Source organism: Schistocerca gregaria, chromosome X, assembly GCF_023897955.1.
Source record: "Schistocerca gregaria isolate iqSchGreg1 chromosome X, iqSchGreg1.2, whole genome shotgun sequence".
NCBI classification, from domain to species: domain Eukaryota; kingdom Metazoa; phylum Arthropoda; class Insecta; order Orthoptera; family Acrididae; genus Schistocerca; species Schistocerca gregaria.
In genome coordinates, this window is record NC_064931.1 from 99,064,605 (window position 1) to 99,085,247 (window position 20,643).

A 20,643-nucleotide genomic window follows, 5' to 3' on the forward strand; every position below is an offset into this window, starting at 1 on the left:
GTGTTCCTGAGTAGTGGACCCTTTTTTGAACTAATGTAAGTGCTTTTAAGTCCTTGTGCAGATCATTTTTGTTCCTGGTATTGTATGTATGAACTGAGCTGTTTGTTGGAAAAAGAGATATATTATTTAGGACAAATTTCATTAAGGTGTAAATATACTGAGAGACAGTAGTTAGTATACTCTGTTCTTTGAAGAGGTTTCTACAGGACGTCCGTGAATTTACTCCACAAATAATACATATTACATGCTTTTAGACACTGAAAACGTTTGTTTGACTTGAAGAGTTACCCCAAAATATTATACCATATGACATTATGGAATGAAAGTAGACAAAGTATGCAAGCTTTTTCATTTTTATGTCACCTATGTGTGCTAACACTCGAGTTGCAAATACAGATTTGTTAAGGTGTTTTTGCAGTTCTGTGGTGTGCTCCTCCCAACTGAATTTATTATCAAGTTGTAGTCCCAGGAATTTAAGACTGTCAACCTCTTCTACCTGCTTTTCTTCATACTTTATGCATATGCTGGGTGGAAACCTCTTACAGGTTCTGAATTGCAGTGAGTCTTTTCGAAGTTTAATGTCAGTGAGTTGGCTTTAAACCATTTATTAATATCCATTTAAATATCATTAGCAGATCTTTCTAGAACTACACTTGATTTACTATTTATTGCAATACTTGTGTCATCTGCAAACAAATTGAACTCTGCTTCTGGCAGTGTTACTGATGAGAATCATTAATGTACACAAGAAAAAGCAATGGCCCTAAGCTGGATCCTTGCGGGACACCATATGTAATTTCTTCCCATTCTGATGATGAGTGATGACTTAATTCACTTGTCCCTTGTACTGACACCCTTTGTTTCCTGTTAGCGAGGTACGACTCGAACCATTTTGCAGCACTGCCTGTGACACCATAGAATTCTAATTTATTTAAAAGGATGTTGTGGTTCACACAATCAAATGCCTTTGACAAATCGCAGAAAATACCTGCTGCTTGTAATTTGTTATTTAATGAATTAAGTTCATTTTCACTGTAGATGTAAATAGCCTTCTCGATATCAGAACCCTTAAGAAATCCAAACTGTGTTCTTGATAATATGTTATTTGTGGTCAGTTGGTTGAGAAGCTGCCTGTACATTACTTTTTCTAAAAATTTTGAGAATGCTGATAAAAGTGAAATCGGTCTGCAGTTTGATGGTATCTCTTTATCCCCTTTCTTGAATAGAGGCTTAACATCTGCATATTTTAGCCAGTCAGGAAATGTTCCAGTTATAATTGACTGGTTACACAAGTAACTTAGAATTGTACTAAACTCACAAGAACATGCCTTAATTAACATTGTTGATATTTCATCATAACCACAAGAATGCTTTGTTTTTAAAGGTTTTATTATGGAAGTTATTTCTTTTGGTGAAGTGAGTGACATATTTCTGTACCTGAAGCTATCTTTAAAGGCTAGTTTAAGATATTCAGGGGCATTATTTACTGATCCTGACAATCCCATTCTATAAGTAATGGATATAAAGTACTTGTTAAATTGATTTGCCACACTATGCCCATTGGTTACTAATGTGACATCTACCCTTAATGCTATTTGCTCCTGTTCCTTTCTGGTTCTACCAGTTTCCTCTCTCACTATATCCCATATTGTTTATATTTTGTTCCCTGACATTGCTATCTTCTTCTCGTAGTGCATTTGTTTAGATGTCTGAATTACTTTTTTAAATATTTTACAGTATTCCTTGTATTTAGCTAAATCGCCAGCATTGAAGCTATTCTTGGTCAACAGATATATTTTCCTTTTTGTCTTACAGGAAATCTTTATTCCTGGTGTAATCCATGGTTTTATTATATACTTCTGTTTAATATGAGTAACTTTTAGAGGAAACTGCCTCATTGCCCTCATGATAAAATGCAGTGATATCTTTAATTATAATGTTTTTGGAAGTATGAATATTTTGAGAATGAATTGCCTAATTATGTTTATTGGCATAAAATGAAACTTCTGTGTAACTTAAGCTCTACATCAATAAGAGGTCTACAAAAAAGTTCTGCCAAATTGTTGATACACTTAAATCTTATTGATTGCCACTTGATCCTTTTGTGTATAGATTTTCTCAAAATACTATGTAATACTTAATGAGAATTTGAAAATTGCAACCACTCCCCGTACGTTATAGTATTAATGATTACATTTAGCTTTTATAAGAACATGGTGTAACAGGCATTAGTACAGAATTTTGAATTCATTTCATGACTTTCGTTATAAATGTGTTTAGCATGTTTACTTTCTCTAAAATCAGTTCATTGCAGTTAGAGACTCTTCAATATTAATTGATATTGTGTAACAGCAACAATTTTGTGCTTTTCATGTACAACTGTGATTTTTTTAATTATTTTAAGTGAGAATCTTTTTCCAGGTATTGTGTGATACCACAATGAACAGCAAGTGCTAAAATTTGATCAGTTGTTACAGTAATTATAGAAATAATAGTTTCAGGATAGTGGTTTGTAGTTGGAACATTATATAAAAGAGTATAAAACTGTGTGGTGGTTGTTTAACATTTTGTTGTATTTCTCCAGGTTCGCGTGGTTATAGAAAATACTGACTGGGTGGTTTTAGTTCCATATTGGGCTGTATGGCCATTTGAGACAATGATCCTTCCTCGAACTCATATTAAACAAATGACTGATCTAACGCAAGATGAGATAGAAAGTTTAGCAAGCATAATGAAAAGACTAACCACAAGATATGATAATTTATTCCAGACATCATTTCCATACTCAATGGGTTGGCATGGTGAGTTCAGTTTTCAAAAAACATACCCTGAAACCTCAAATTTTCCTATTTACATTTACAATACAAATGATAACAAATTTATTTTTCTAATGATGTTTGCTTTTGTCTCTCGTTATGTGCTCTTTAGTGACCAATCATCATGCTAATAATAGGGGATAATAGTGCTCTGCTTTATGAATAACTGTTGATCTAATTTGATGAGTGTGTCGGAAAACAGTCAGTGTTTGGGTGAAGATGATATAACATTTTATTTGCAACTTTGTCATACGATTACATGATGGAGACCGTGGCTGTTGTTTGAAGACAAATGTTGATGGTGTTAGGACAGCAACCAGCCACAAATTTACTTTCCGTTCCTTTATTCAAAGGATACCGTTACCGGTTTCGAATCATCCTCAGTGGGATTGCATTTACATCTGTTGGACGAATGTTATGAAAACAAACACTCGAAACTGATATTTCACGACAATTAATCTGTAAAAAAAACACACCACATGTCATAAGGAAAGCGTGTAAACTGTCTGAGGATGAATCACTATGATTCGAAACCGGTAACGGTATACTCTGAATAAAGGAACTGAAAGTAAATTTGTGGCTTGTTGCTGTCCTAACACCATCAACATTTGTTAACCTTTTATTTATTTATAATTTTTGTGCTTATATTTCTTTCCATAAAAAATACATGGAAATGGTGCTAATCTGTGTGAAAATTGCAACAAGGAATCTACACATGACTGAAATGAACTTTGTAATGCTTACTAGGTACATAACAACACAAAAATTATTGTGATTACATAAATTTACACCGTTACACTGCAGCTGACTGTTTGCTGTACCATCACACCTAGAATGAGGTTCATGAGAATGAAGGAAAATACTGCACTGCTTTACAAATCACTGGCAACAGGTGTAACTAACTTTCCATTAATTACTGTCTTCCTGGCACTCACATTATACTATAACATTAGACTGCATGCTAGACATCATTATACTTACTATCATAAGCAAACTGTTCTTCAAACAATATTAATTACAGTAATGCTAATCTGAACTCCTGAGTTGGCACACCTGTTCTGTTTCACGTGCAGTTGGGAAGTGAAACTGCTACACAATAATAACTTTCACTCACTGTTTACATTGTTAACAATGGCACATGGCTTCTACTGAAATTTATATTTAAAGAATGGTAATGCATAATACAGGGTGATTCCAAAAGAATACCACAACTTTAGGAATTTAAAACTCTGCAACGACAAAAGGCAGAGCTAAGCACTATCTGTCGGTGAAGTAAGGGAGTTATAAAGTTTCATTTAGTTGTACATTTGTTCACTTGAGGCGCTGTTGACTAGGCGTCAGTGTCAGTTGATGCTAAGATGGCGACTGCTCAACAGAAAGCTTTTTGTGTTATTGAGTATGGCAGAAGTGAATCGACGACAGTTCTTCAGCGTGCATTTCGAACGAAGTATGGTGTTAAACCTCCTGATAGGTGGTGTATTAAACATTGGTATAAACAGTTTACAGAGAATGGGTGTTTGTGCAAAGGGAAAAGTTCTGGACGGCCGAGAACGAGTGATGAAAATGTACCACGCATCCAGCAAGCATTTGTTCGCAGCCCAGGAAAATCGACTCGCAGAGCTAGCAGAGAGGTGCAAATTCCACAATCAACTGTATGGAGAGTCCTACAAAAAAGGTTAGTTATGAAACCCTATCGTCTGAAATTGGTTCAAGCACTGTCTGCAGCTGATAAGATTAAAAGAATCGATTTCTGTGATTTTATCCTTGCTCAAATGGAAACAGATGAATCTTTCGTTTCAAAGATTGTGTTTAGTGATGAAGCAACTTTCCACACTAACGGGAAAGTCAACTGTTACAATGTCTGTATATGGGGCACTGAGAATCCGCGAACCGTGCGACTGCTACGGTCGCAGGTTCGAATCCTGCCTCGGGCATGGATGTGTGTGATGTCCTTAGGTTAGTTAGGTTTAAGTAGTTCTAAGTTCTAGGGGACTAATGACCACAGTAGTTGAGTCCCGTATTGCTCAGAGCCATTTGAACCATTTTTTTGAGAATCCGCGGGAAACAACTCAGTATGAACGTGACTCGCCTAAGGTGAACGTTTTCTGTGCCATTTCAGCCAATAAAGTTTTTGGTCTCTTTTTCTTCGAAGGTGCTACTGTAACTGGACTACAGTATCTGGAGATGTTAGAGAATTGGCTGTTCCCTCAGCTCGAACAAGAAGCACAACAATTCATATTTCAGCAGGATGGAGCGCCACCACATTGGCACTTACCTGTCCGTAGCTACCTGAACGTCAACTACCCGAGGCGATGGATCGGCCGCCAGGCTGCCCGTGACAGAGCACTTCATCACTGGCCTCCAAGAAGCCCTGATCTTAACCCCTGCGATTTTTTCTTATGGAGGTATGTTAAGGATATGGTGTTTCGGCCACCTCTCCCAGCCACCATTTATGATTTGAAACGAGAAATAACAGCAGCTATCCAAACTGTTACGCCTGATATGCTACAGAGAGTGTGGAACGAGTTGGAGTATCGGGTTGATATTGCTCGAGTGTCTGGAGGGGGCCATGTTGAACATCTCTGAACTTGTTTTTGAGTGAAAAAAACCCTTTTTAAATACTTTTTGTAATGATGTATAACAGAAGGTTATATTATGTTTCTTTCATTAAATACACATTTTTAAAGTTGTGGTATTCTTTTTGAATCACCGTGTATATAAAGTACGTACCTATTGTAGGTAGTAGGCTATTCAATTCTCACATGACATCATAGAGGTCCTTATATGTTTCTGGGTAACTTCCGTGTGTGGGGTATGTAGGCAAGTTAGCAGAATGTAATCTGTAGTACCCAGAGGATATGAATGAACAAGCAGGTAGAAAACCTACTAGAGCCTTGTAGTCTTTCGCGCGGTACCCAGAGAATACAATGTCCAGGTGTTTTAAATGTGTTCTGCTCTTCATTGCCTCCTCTGTGTGGTAAGTAACAGTATAGGCTGATTCATATTGTTATTCCATCTGGGTTTTCCATTGTGTCAGGTATTGAATGTAATTGATGAAAGAAAGAAATATAAAAACACAGCAAATGTACTAGCTAAAAGCTCTAGAAGCATCCATGACTAGGAAAAATAGATGCCATGTATAGAAAAACAAACATATGTCCGAATGACAAGAACTCGGCTTGGAAGCAAGTACTATGCAAAGAAGGGCAGGCTGAAAGGTTGAACTAATAAATGGAATGGCTATATAAAGTAAAGAAATTTGAAGACGAAATTATGGAAAAGGAAGTGGAGGTGGATGAAGATGACGTGGGCTATGCAATGCTGTGAGAAGTATTTTACAGGGCACTAAAATATGTTAATCAAAACAAGGCACTTGGAGCAGATGACCTCTGCATTAATATTCTTGGGAGAACCAGTTGTGATAAAACTATTCGTCCTGGTATGCAGACCATGTGAGACAGGGGAGGTATCCACAGACTTGAAGAATCATATGTAGTAATCCCAACCAAAATAAGAAGGTACTGAAGGGGTAAGTATTACCAAATTATCACTGTAATCAATTATTATTGTAAATTATTAACAGGAATTATCTACAGAGAAATATAACTTCTGGTGAAAGCCAACCTGGGGGAAGTTCTGATTGGGTTCTGCAGAAATATAGGAACACACAAGGCAATATTGTCCCTACAGATTATCTTAGAAGGTAAGCTGAAGAAAATCAAACCCAAATTTATAACAATTATTGATTTAGAGAAAACAATTTGCAGTGTTAACTGGAATTTTGTAGTTATCAGGGATCAGAAACTGGGAACAAAAGGTTATCTATAACTTGTCTAGAAACCATACTGCACTATAAGAGTTGAAAAACATCAAAGAATGGCAATAATTAAGAAAAGAGGTATACATGGGTGTTGCTTATACCCCACCTTATTTCCCCCCTGCGGGTCCGGAGGTAAGAATAGGCCCGAGGTATTCCTGCCTATCGTAAGAGGCAACTTAATGGAGTCTCACACTTTTCAGCCTTTATGTGATGGTCACCTGTAGGGTTTGACCACCATTTTTCAAAATTTTCCCGAAGAGTGAGCCGACTGGGGAAGGGCGCCTTACATGGTGCATCGTGTCCATCATGCATTGTGATCTTTAGCCCACTTTCTCGTCATCGCATTGCAGTCACGCCCATTCTCCATCTCTTGGGCGAGGACACCTACCTGGGTGCGTTTTCCACAGTGCACTATGCAGTGTCATTTGCTGTGCTGACGATGACCACGGACTTGTTTGTACCTTGTATCCAACATGGTAGCCAGTCCGTTTTGGTGGGGCTGCCATGTACCCAGTTGGTTGTAGCCCCCTGACAACACAGGGAACGCTCCGCCGATGCCTGCGCCGTTAACCCCCCACATATTCCAAGGAGTAGATGCTCATCACCCTGGTGCATTGGGACTCCCAGCAGTGACCATCCTGCCAGGTGGCCTTTGCTGCGGCTGTGTGGTGCCCGATGTGAGGGCCCCTAGTCCGAGTGGGTGGCATCAGGGCAAATGACACGCCATGAAGCATAGTACATCATCTCTTGCTGATGGTCTGCCACCAGCAGTCTCTAAGCTGGCAAAGTCTAACTTCAATAGTAAGAAATATGACTGCAAGTCATTCCCCTCCCTAGCCTCACCGTGGGAGGAATGCCAGGCTAAGGATGGCACTGAAGCTTATTCGCCCCAGTATCCTCATATGTACGAGAGTTGATGGGGAATTTTTCATGTCCATGAAGCCTCAGTTTTTTGTGGAGCATTTGGAGGACAAGTATGGCGAGGTGGAGGGATTGTCCAAAATACACTCTGGGTCAGTTTTGACAAAAACAGCATCCTCTGCCCAGTCATGGGCATTACTCGCTTGTAGCAAGTTGGGGGATATTTCTGTTACCATCACGCCTCATAAGTTTAAATATGGTCCAGGGTATTGTATTCCACAGGGACCTTCTTTTGCAGTCTGACTACAAGCTGCACACCAATTTAGGGCGACGAGGTGTTTATTTCACCCGAGGGATAAACAGGTTGCCACCAGTGCCTTCATCTTGGCCTTTGAGGGTGACACATTGCCCAAGAAGATCAAGGTGAAGGTCTACAACTGTGACGTCAAGCCATATGTCCTTCCCCCAATGCGGGGCTTTAAGTGCTGGAAGTTTGGCCATATGTCTTCCCACTGTACGTCCAGCTCCACCTGTCGAGATTACTCCTTATGCCCCGCCTCCAACCTGTGTGAACTGCGGAGAGAGCATCATTCACCTTGCTTACAGAAAGAGAGGAAAATCATGGAATGTAAGACACTGGACCGACTGACCTACACTGAGGCTGAGAGGAAATTTGAGAGCCTACATCCTGTGGCTATACTGAGCGAGGTGGCGCAGTGGTTAGCACACTGGACTCGCATTCGGGAGGACGGTTCAATCCCGTCTCCGGCCATAGGTTTTCCGTGATTTCCCTAAATCGCTTCAGGCAAATGCCGGGATGGTTCCTTTGAAAGGGCACGGCCGATTTCCTTCCCCATCCTTCCCTCACCCGAGCTTGCGGTCCATCTCTAATGACCTAGTTGTCGATGGGACGTTAAACACTAATCTCCTCCTCCTCCTATGGCTATGACCTCATATGCCACCGCAATGGGAACAGTTCTCACCCCATCAATTTCTCGAATTCCTGTCGCCTCTCAAACCCGAGAGACTACACCTGCCCCCTTGATGGTGGGGGGTGGGGGGGGGCACTTCCCTCCCTGGTGCTCCTGCACCACCTACTTTGGGAGCAACACTCCCCCCCCCCCCCCACTCCCCAACTATTGGGGATTTCAGTCCCCACTTCTGAGCCAGAGAAGCATAAGGCTTCTTTGGCTCCTCTAGCTAAAGGGGCCCCTTGGGTTTCTCCCTTCCCAGGTTTCTGCTAGTGGGAAAGATGACACCCACCAGGGGCTGAAGAGCCCAAAAGCAGCTGGTCCTAGGGCTTCACGCTCATCCTCAGTCCCGGAGACTGATTCAGTGAAGTCCTCCCAACCAGGGAAACCCAAGGAACAGTGCAAGAAATCGAAAAAGAAGACCCCTAAGAACAAGGAACTTGCAGTGGCACTCACACCACTGCTACCTACAAGTTCTATGTGTGACTATGGGATGGAGATTCTGGCATCCGCTCAGGACCTTTATCGTGCTGGGCCCTCAGACAAAATGGATATAGAGTGGTTAGGAAAAAAGTTGGTGTCAGCAGGTGACCCTGAGGCGTAAACTGCCTCATTGATTGTTCCATGTTCTCCCAGTCTCACGATGATGTCATCCTCCTGTGGAATTGCGGTAGTTTTTTCCACTGCCTGGCTCAGCCACAGCAACTGTTAACCTTTACACTTGCTTTCTGCATTGCCCTCCAGGAAACCTGGTTCCCTGCAGTGCAGGCCCCTGCCCTCCACAGCTATGAGGAATATTACAGGAACCATAGCGACTATAATCGAGTGACAGGTGGAGTTTGCGTTTAGGACATAAACTCATTCTGTAGTAAACCTGTGCCCCTTCAAACCCCTCTTGAAGCTGTGGCTGTCAGAATACAGACAACACAGGAAATGACTGTCTGCAATGTATACCCAGATGGCACAGTACCTAGTCCTAACAGGGAATCATATGGCGCTCTTAGAAAAAAGTGTTCCGAGACTGTTACCTGAAATGCTCCTCCATGACAAGAGGGAGATTGAGTTAATAATTAGATCACTAAAGACCAAGAACTCTCATGGATATGGCGGGGTATCTAGCAGAATACTGAAGTATTGTTCGATGTATGTTAGCCCAGTACTTAGCCATATCTGTAACTTTTCCTTTAGGAGTGGTCGGTTTCCTGACCGATTAAAGTACTCGGTAGTGAAGCCACTTTATAAAAAGGGAGACAGGGATAATGTTGACAATTTTAGACGTATTTCTATGCCATTGGTGTTTGCTAAAGTTATCGAGAAGGTTGTATATACAAGGTTACTGGAGCATTTAAATTCACATAATTTGCTGTCAAATGTACAGTTTGGTTTTAGAAATGGTTTAACAACTGAAAATGCTATATTCTCTTTTCTCTGTGAGGTTTTGGATGGATTAAATAAAAGGTTGCGAACCCTAGGTGTTTTCTCTGATTTAACGAAAGCTTTTGACTGTATTGACCACAAAATATTACTGCAAAAGTTGGACCATTATGGAGTAAGGGGAGTAGCTTACAATTGGTTCACCTCTTACTCTAAGAACAGAAAGCAGACTGTAATTCTCCGCAATATTGAGAGTGGTAGTGATGTTCAGTCCCAATGGGGCACTGTTAAGTGGGGCATTCCCCAAGGGTCGGTGCTGGGGCCACTGCTGTTTCTTATTTATATAAATGATATGCCTCCTAGTATTACAGGTGATTCAAAAATATTTCTGTTTGCTGATGACACCAGCTTGGTAGTGAAGGATCTTGTGTGTAATATTGAAACAGTATAAAATAATGTAGTTCATGAAATAAGTTCATGGCTTGTGGAAAATAATTTGATGCTAAATCACAGTAAGACTCAGTTTTTACAGTTTGTAACTCACAATTCAACAAGAACCGATATTTTGATCAGACAGAATGGCATGTTATAAGCGAGACGGAACAGTTCAACTTCCTAGGGAGTTCGGATAGTAAGCTGTTGTGGAAAGCCCATGTCCAGGATCTTGTTCAGAAACTAAATGCTGCTTTATTTACCATTAGAACAGTATCTGAAATAAGTGACAGTTCAACACGAAAAGTAGTCTACTTCGCATATTTTCATTCGCTTATGTCATATGGTATTATTTTTTTGGGTAATTCTTCTGATTCAAAAAGGGTATTTTTGGCTCAAAAACAGGCCGTTCGAGCTATATGTGGTGTAAGTTCAAGAACCTCTTGTCGTCCCCTATTCAATAGTCCGGGAATTCTGATATTGCCCACACAGTGTATATTTTCTTTAATGTCATTTGTTGTTAGCAATATTAGCCTATTCCCAAGAGTTAGAAGCTTTCACTCAGTTAATACTAGGCAGAAATCAAATTTGCATGTGGAATGCACTTCCTTGACTCTTGTGCAGAAAGGAGTGCAGTATTCTGCTGCATCAATTTTCGATAAGCTACCACCAGAACTCAAAAATCTTGGCAGTAGCCCAAACTATTTTAAGTCTAAGTTGAAGAGTTTCCTCATGACTCACTCCTTCTATTCTATCGAGGAGCTCCTGGAAGAGCTAAAAAATTAAGCAAATTCCAGTGTTACATTGTTGATTTTCTTTATTTAAACTTACGACTTGTCACCTGAATATGTTTTTTTTTATATTTCATTTTATCTGTTTCAACTATCGCTTTATAATTTCATGCACTGACTCGTTCCATGACCATAGAGACTTCTCCTCAATTTGGTCCCACGGGTCCTTGCCACATTATACGGGCGGGGTCTCCGAGGCCTGCTCCAGACTTTTATCCAGAGTTTCCTGCCGCTCCGTACTTTCCGTGTCCAAGTCAGTGCCTCCCATACTTCCCCCCATATCCAGGAGAATGGGGTCCCGCAGGACTATGTATCACTATTTTTAGTGGCCATTTACAGTCTAGCAGCAGCTGTAGGGCCGTCCATCTTACCCTCTCTGTATGCAGACGACTTCTGCATTTCATACTGCACCACCAGCACTGGTGTTGCTGATTGTCGCCTACAGGGAGCCATCCACAAGGCACAGTCATGGGCTCTCACCCACGACTTACAGTTTTTGGACGCTAAGTTGTGTGTCATGCACTTCTGTCAGCATTGTACCGTTCATCTGGAATCAGAACTTTACTGACCGAGTGAGGTGGCGCAGTGGTTAGCACACTGGACTCGCATTCGGGAGGACGACGGTTCAATCCCGTCTCTGGCCATCCTGATTTAGGTTTTCCGTGACTTCCCTAAATCATTTCAGGCAAATGCCAGGATGGTTCCTTTGAAAGGGCACGGCCGATTTCCTTCCCAATCCTTCCCTAACTCGAGCTTGCGCTCAGTCTCTAATGACCTCGTTGTCGATGGGACGTTAAACACTAACCACCACCACCAGAACTTTACTTTCATGATGATCCTCACCTTCATCAGCTTAAGCGGAAGTGCTGATAGCCCCTGGTTGCCCTCCGCTGCCTGAGCAACACAAACTGGGGTGCAGATCGCTCTATGCTACTGTAGCTCAATAAAGCCCTTGTTCAATCTGCCTTGACTATGGGAGTCTGATTTATGATTTGGTGGCACTCTCTGCGATGCATGTGCTTGACACAGTGCACCACTGTGGCGTTCGTCTGGCGACAGGAGCCTTTAGGATGAGTCCAGTGGCCAGTGTCCTTGTTAGAGCTGAAGTCCCTCCATTGCAGATCTGACTTTCACAACTGCTAGCCAGTTATGTTGCACACTTTCGTTGTTCTCCTGAGCATTCGAATTACCGTCTCCTTTTTCCACCGCGGCAGTTCATCTCCCGCAACAGTGGCATAGGTCAGGCCTAATGATTGCGGTTCGTGTGTGATCCCTTCTGCCTGAACTGGAGTCCTTTCCTTTACTACCTCCCATCCAGGTCCATTTGCATACACCTCCATGGTGTACATATTGGCCACAGATTTGTCTGGACCTTTCGCATGACCCTAAGGACTCAGTTGCACCTGCCACTCTCCACTATCACTTCCTCTTGACGTGTTCTGGGGCTCTGAAGTGGTTTACACCAATGGCTCGATGGCTGATGGTCATGTACACTTTGCCTACGTCCACAGAGGCCATTTTAAACAGCAGTCCTTGCCCAATGACTTCAGAGCTGGTGGCCGTCTGTCGTGCACTTTAGTATATCTGTTCAGGCCCCGGGGAATTGTTTCTTCTGTGTACTGACTCCTTGAGCAGCCTATAAGTTATTGACCAGTGCTACACTCACCATCTTTTGGTAGCATACAGCCAGGAGTCCATCTATGCCCTGGATCGGTCCCATCGTTCAATGGTGTTTGTGTGGATCCCAGGACACATTGGTATCCCAGGCAACTTGCCGACAGGCTGGCCAAACGGGCTGTGCGGAAACCTTTTCTGGAGATAGGCATCTCTGAACCTGACCTGCGTTCTAACTTACGTCATATGGTTTTTCGGCTTTGGGAGACGGAATGGCATAACAGTACACACAACAATCTGCGTGTCATTAAGGAGACTGCTAATGTCTCAAAGTCTTTCATGTGGGCCTCTCGCAGGGAATTAGTTGTTCTCTCTCAGTTCCGCATTGGCCATGATTGGGTGACCGATGGTTATCTTCTGCGCCATGAAGAACTGCCTGAGTGTCTGTGCAGCGTCTGGTTGACAGTGGCCCACATTGTGGTGCACTGTCCCACTTTGACTGCCAACCGACGAAATCTTGGGTTACCGGACTCGTCACTAATTTTATCTGACAACGCCTCATCGGCTGATTTAGTTTTATGTTTTATTCATGATGGTGGGTTTATCATTTGATCTAAGTTTTAGCACATGTCCTTTGTCCCTCTGTGTCCTCCACCCTAGTGCTTCTATGGTGGAGGTTTTAATGTGTTGGGTAGTGGCTGGCTGCTTCTTTTTTATTCTCTTGGACAGCCAGCAATGGTAATCTGCTTTGTTGTTTTAATCTCTCCATCCTGTTTCTTGCGTTTCTGTGGTTTTCCTGTCTCCTTTTTTTCCATTTACATGTTTGTTGCCCTTCATTGTTCTTGTAATTTTTCCTTTAATTCCGTTTTGAGTTGTCAGTCTCGTTTATTTTATTCTCACACTTGTGGCATTGTTTTAGTCAGAACAAGGGACGGATGACCTCGTTGTTTGGTCCCTTTCCCCCTCTTTTAATCCAACCAACCAACCAACCAGCTTATTCAATCTGTACACTGAGTGGGCAGTGAAGGAAATGAAAATAAATTTAGAAAGGGAATTAAAGTTAACATAGAACTCAAACATTACAATTTGCTGAGTCCATTGTAATTGTGTCTGGGCTGGCAAAAGGACTTAGAAAATCAGCTGAACAGTGGATAGTGTCTTGGAGAGATTGTTATGTGAACATAAAAAAAGATAAAGTAGTGCAGTTGAATTTGTGATGTAAATATGAATTAATCACTTCTAGGCAATCACCAGATAATTAACAATACAATGAAGAAAGGATTAAACCTGATGATTGTGGTTTTGTACAAAACTGGCCTAGAATAGTATTCATATGTATTTGTGTGAACATATTTAGAATGAGCAAGGTGTAATAAGGTAAGAAATTGGATTCACATTTGGGACAGCAGCAGCTGAAATTTCCAACCAGCCATCCCGATTTATTATTTAAGCAGTTTCTCCTAAATCGGTTAAGGCACATGACCCCACCATCGATGGAATATTAAAGGCTAATCTTCCTTCCTTCCTTAAACATACAGAATTTGAGTAGTTAATTAAAATACAGCCACAATTATTCAATTATAAAAGATGATATACGCATTGTTGATTAACTCTTTGGCTGTGCTAGACTGCTACAGCAGTCAGTCAACGATGCCCTGAGTGTGGGTCACTGCTCCATCAGAGGTACCCATGATGCAGTCAGTTACAGTAGAAGTTGAGAGACATATACTTGTTTACTATTTAGCTGTGATGAAATACTAGGTCTCTGACTGCAGCATACAGTTGATGGACTTGGAACACACCATATTGTTTGCTTTAAATGCAACAGATTGCATTCCAGTGGACAGTATGTGATTTCACTGGGAGTTCAGTTTCAGCATTATGGGCTGAATTTCAGCACATTTTACTTGCTTTATAACATACACATGACTTTTCAGTGTACACAGCTGGACATTAAAATAGCAGCAGCATGAAGGCTACGTACAACAAATGTCAAATTGGCATGAAGTGTACAATTAGTGTTTGGACAATGTTGACTGGAATACACTCTTTCAAATTCTGAAGGCGGCAGGGGTAAAATGCAGGGAGCGAAAGGCTATTTACAATTTGTACCGAAACCAAAAGACAGTTATAAGAGTCGAGGGGCATGAAAGGGAAGAATTGGTTGGGAAGGGAGTAACAAAGGGTTGTAGCCTCTTCCTGATGTTATTCAATCTGAATATTGAGCAAGCAGTAAAGGAAACAAAAGAAAAATTCGGAGGATATAAGATGAACATCAACAAAAGCAAAATGATGATAATGGAATGTAGGCAAATTAAGTCAGGTGACGCTGAGGGAATTAGATTAGGAAATAAGACACTTAAAGAAGTGAAGGAGTTTTGCTATTTGTGGAGCAAAACAACTGATGATGGTCGAAGTAGAGAGGATATAAAATGTAGACTGACAGTGGCAAGGAAATCATTTCTGAAGAAGAGAAATTTGTTAACATTCAGTATAGATTTAACTAGTGTTGAAACATGGAATCATTTTCTGAGTCGTGTCAAGATGAAGCTGTCAACTTCTCACCCTTTCTGCTTCAGCAAAGTGTTTTATCAGTGTGACCATCCAGAAATACTAAATCCACAGTTTGGCTGTGCTGTCAGTTTTCTCTGGTCCTTCCAGTTCTTTGTTAATTTTGCACTGACACTGCAGAAATATGGGTTGTCTTGTGTGGATATGATAACACATCTATCATTATGATAAAACATGTTGTTCAAACCATCACATTCATCATGGTAATTTGAATAGCATCAGATATTAAGCTGGATAAAGCCTGATGAACCAAAAAATGAGCTGTCAATGCTCGAGTATAGGCATGGCCAGACATCATCTTCTCAAGGTTATTTTCCACATAAATACATGACAGAAGTTCCTTAGGCTGCTGCCGGCCTCAGTGTAGCCTACAGCTCCCATGAAGAACATTATTATGTGAATCCCACTAAGATGAATGACGACAGAGTTCAAAATTGGTTCTTGACCACTAGACACTACGTCATATGCTATTACATACAAAGATTGGCCAAACGCACCTCTTCCATGAAGCCATACCACCCAGGTAATGACACATGGTCTGACCACTTCACATAAAGCCACATGAAATCCCAAGTTGAAAGCCCAATTTTGCCAGGCAGTGGATGTGATTTTTCAGTATCCTCATTGTTTCCAATTGACAGTAATTTATTTTTTGAATACTTGTATTCCAACAGGACTTGAAGGAAATTAAATCCTCTACAACATAGGTCATTACGCATTCTGCACATAACTGCACAAAAAAAGTATAAAAAGAGAAAGTGAAGGTGAAACAACTGACATCTAATGTTTTTTCTGATTTCTTGATATTTTTGCAGATTTTCACAGCCTTATATCTCAGTAGATGTTCTGAATTTTCCACCATGAAATATATGAAATTAACAGGACATTTAATGCTCTTTAACAATGCTAATGGCATATTTTTGCCTAAAGCGCACTGGAAGTGAGTTACTAAGGTAAAACTGAGAAAGTGCCCTTTCTTAGTGGTTTTTTCAAGGTGGTGGATAACACACAATGGGAAGAAGGTCTAAAACGTGGATTTTTTTATGAGGAACATACCTGGAAATAAAAATTATTCCACCTTTTGCACCCAACCCCTTTTTCAGAGCTATTTCTTCTAGGCTAATTCGACATCTCACACTTCAAGTTAACAAGAGACATGAGAACATAAGTAGCCATTCATAATGCCAGTAGCTTTGTTGTATTAGCCAAAGATTTGGCTGAATGTTACACTGACATAAAAATGTGTAAGGTTTTATTGGGACAAAGTGTTTTTCCTCTGACAGAGGAGTGGGGAAGATATTGAGGCCTTTGTCAATCACACCTGCTCAATTTTGTGCCATAACCATCTCTAAGGGCCGAACACATGAAGAAATGATGTTATTCATGAAAAGGCAGAGGTTAGAACTGTGGGTGTGTTTGTCAAGGTGATAAGTCCACAAATTGGCTGACAAATAAAATTTTACTCACCCCCATCTTTACTAGAGGCTGTGCGCCTCACATTGTTGAGGGAAGAAGGTAACCACTTTGACTTGTCGCCCTCTTGTGGATGTGATGCATGCCACATTTTCAGAACAGAGACAAATTGTATGTGTTGCAAGTGCCTTAGGTTGTGTAACAGCAAAGTGTCATGCCCCTTGCTCTATTTACTGTAGAGATCAGCCACCTAGTAGCTGCTCAAGGTATAGGCAGAACAGAGGCTGCAGAGGATTTCACAGTAATGGAAGTTATGGACCAGGAAATGGAAGAGGTGCTGGTATGGCCACTGCTCTGAGATCCCAATAAAATCTGCTAACCTAGTTAATTGAGGTGGAAAATCTGATTGTTAGAGGCAAAATCTCAGCCAAACTGGTCAAGATTTTAACACTATGATGTCCGGCGACACCACAGTGGTGTTGTGCGTGAAACAGTTGTCAACGGCCGGCAACACTGCAGTGGTGTCATCTGCATAGAATCGCTCAGTGGCCAGCGACACCACAGTGGTGTTGTGAGCATAGTATTGTGCAGTGGCTGGCGACAGCACTTTATTATCTTTTGCATTCTCTTGGTGTTTTGTTTAGGTAACAATAAGTTACACACATCAACAAGTGTTTTGTTTTTATAAGTACTTGTGCCCTTTCATCATGGCGGATGACGAGACAATAGGATTATTTACAATGAATGTGCAGATGTCCTGTCTGATGTTCCGGACGACTTAGCCAATTGGGAAGAAGACATTGGATATCAAAAAAATGAAAGTCAAGCAGAATCGCAGGAAGATAGTGAAATACATCCAAGAAGAATTCGACGAACGCTACGGTTGCCAACTGATACCGCTGCATCAGACGAAGAAGACAATGCAAAGCGGTGAGACTTTGATATACCGAGGACCAGTAATAAATTTGAATAATGCCCGGGTCCAAACATATTTCCCAAAGATACACAGAGTGTTGAGGATATCATAGAATTATATATTGGGAATGATGTATTTGAATATATTAGCAATGAAACCAACAAGTACTACAGTCAAAATTGCAATAGAAGGAAACTGGGTTTAAAAAATGCCAAATTTGTTGACATTACAGGACCCGAACTTAGAAAATGGTTTGGGCTTGCTAGCCTTATGGGAATTGTAAAAAAAACAAGGATCGATGATTATTAGTCAACAAATCCGTTCATAGACGCACCGATATTTCACAAAACAATGTCCCCGAACCGATTCAGACCAATATTATTTTTTACATTTTTCTGACAGTGACTATACACCAGATTATGCTGACCGGCTTGTCGAAGTGCAACTCGTAATTGATTATTTTTCCAAAAAGTTTAAAGAAACATTTAATCTAAGGCAAAACAATCTCAATTGATGAAGGAATGATACTGTGGCTTGGACGGTTAAATTTTAAAGTTTACAATCCATCGAAAATTACGAAATACGACATACTAATTTGGATGCTGTGTGATTCGAGTACGGGATACATTTCCTCATTCAAGATATATTCCGGCACTGGACAGACTTTGGCAAAAACAGTGATGGAACTATTGACACCGTCTGATGGAAAGTGGCATCACCTCTGCACGGATAATTATTATAACAGTGTAGAACTTGCAGAGAAGTTACGTGAAAAGAAAATTCCAGTTTGTGGAACGATACAGCAAAATAGAGGATTCTGGGAAAATTAAAGCGCACAAAAGTCAATGTGTTTGAAGCTTGTCATCAACGGAAAGGTGACAAGCGGCCGGCAACAAGCCAAGTAATCCGACCTAGCACTGCCGGCGCCAAGCAAATAAATTTGTACGAAACCTACAGACAGCAAAGTGTTAATAGACAAAGGTGCTCAGGTGAGCTTTTTAATTAACCTTTGATGGTAAACAGGCATTAAATTTGCTGTGCTATTACGTTAGTGTACTGGGAACATAACATTTCGTTCATTGTGAACATACTGTGATGATGTAGATGTTGGTGAAAGAGATTATAATTTTGATATGGAGGTGCTTAGGAAAACGGGATAGAATTTTGATGTTTATCTGTGGAATGTTTTGCTATGATACTTTCAGGGATTCATGGACATATGGTTACTAACTGCCCAATATCATGACTCAATGTACTCATTTTATGGCGACGACAATGCAAAGGCATGAGTAACTCAAGGAGAAAGAACTGTTCCTTGAATCTGTATTAAATTACATACCTTACCGTCATGAGCACACCAAAATTCAAGAGTCTGCAGGAATTATTTTTCTGGTCAATACACTTGCCAGAAACTGAGTACATGTGAAGAGACATGTGCTGAGCCAAAAGCATTAGCAGAGAGATACCTGTTACTGGTTTCTGAGATAACTTCAGAACACAAGCTATTAGAATTCCGTGTGGAACAGTACTCGTCAGTGTTCAAGAAATAATCTCACGAAATTTTGAGTACTTAGGGTTGTGTCAATAGAGACAGAAAGTGGTCTGTGAATAATCAAAAACTGTTGCCAAACCTGAAAGTGTGTACAATCGTGCCACCTACAAAGATACAATTGAGGGAGAAGTTAATACATTTTTCAGAGGTGGACAGGAACCTTTTGTATTGGTTATTGAAGGAATATTTGTGGCTGTTTATAGAAAGACAGTATTTACCAGCCACAGAGCTAACACAACATAAAATTCCAACTGGGAGTGCATGGCCAATAGCTCAGAAACCGTACCACATTCCCTGTATCCATGTAGATGTAGATGAATAATTAAGCCTACCTCTAGCCTATGGGCATTGCTCATTGGCAAAGTACCTAAAAAGAACATCAGTGGAGAAAACTTACCGCCTCTGTGTGATATGCAAACAGAAAACTGGCATTGATGAAATGCTCAATCACTTAGAAAATTAAAAAAATATTTCACCACCCTATATATGAGGCCTGGATATCACCAGGCACCATCTGTTCCTGAGGATAGACTCAAGATGGCACCTTCTGTGCCTTCTGAGCTGTACGAATTATTCATAATGCCTTTTGGTTTGAATCCATCAACTAGTTTGGAGAGGTTTGCAAATTTATTATTGTGTGAATTGAAACCCACCAAATGTTTAGTGTATGTCAATGATATCATTGTATTTTCGCAGACAGTTGAGGGACATAAAGGATGCTTGAGAAGTACACTGCCGTGTCTACAAAGTGGTATCTTGAGCTTAAAACTATAGAAATGTTCCTTTGCTAAATCTCAGGTGCGATACGTGGGCCACATTATAAGTTCTGTGGACATTAAATTTGATCTGCATTTCACTGAGACCATTGGCAACTTTCCTATGCCAAGAAATGTAAAGGAACTACAATTATTTTTGGGTCCAGCCAATTATTACCACAGATTTGTGCAAGATTATTCAGCCTTAACAAAGCCTTTGACTAAATTGATGAGAGAAAGGGACCTTTCAGTTGGTCTACTGAATGTGATGCAGAAATGAATTGAAGAGTTTTGACAAATTCTTTCCTCTTAATTTGTCTGGATTTTGAGAAACCATTCATTGTCATGTGACGCTAGCAATTACACTGTTTCCTGTTTTCTAAGTTAGGAACAAGGTGGTGTCAAGCACCATCTGATTATGCACCCCAACAGCTTAACAAAGCAAAAATTAATTACATTGCTACCAAGGATGAGTTGCTAGGTCTATTTTTGGGTGTGAATTATTCACAGTGTTATCTCTGCAGATACATTCCACAGTTACTACGGTTTCTAAATTAAAGAGACCCAAGTAGCTGATTGACACAAAGGGCTCTGAAACTGAGTACGATATGCTCTGCCAGAGACCTGAGAAATTGCACCAACAAGTTGACACATTCTGTAGGTTACAAGCAGATGAAGTATTTACATGTGAACTGCAGAAAGTACAGGAACAGGATGAAAAGTGTCAAACTTGTCACACCACAGGAATTTGTGTCTA

The 20,643-nt window shown here is 40.7% G+C and overlaps 1 protein-coding gene across 1 annotated transcript in view; it reads left to right on the forward strand.

Moving 5' to 3' along the window:
* Positions 1–20,643, forward strand: part of LOC126299071 (probable galactose-1-phosphate uridylyltransferase) — a 185,655-nt gene that overhangs the window by 141,208 nt on the left and 23,804 nt on the right. Inside the window, exon 6 of the mRNA XM_049990740.1 lies at positions 2,585–2,801. Within this exon, the coding sequence (XP_049846697.1) occupies positions 2,585–2,801 (217 nt within the window). The remainder of the gene's footprint in view (positions 1–2,584; positions 2,802–20,643) is intronic.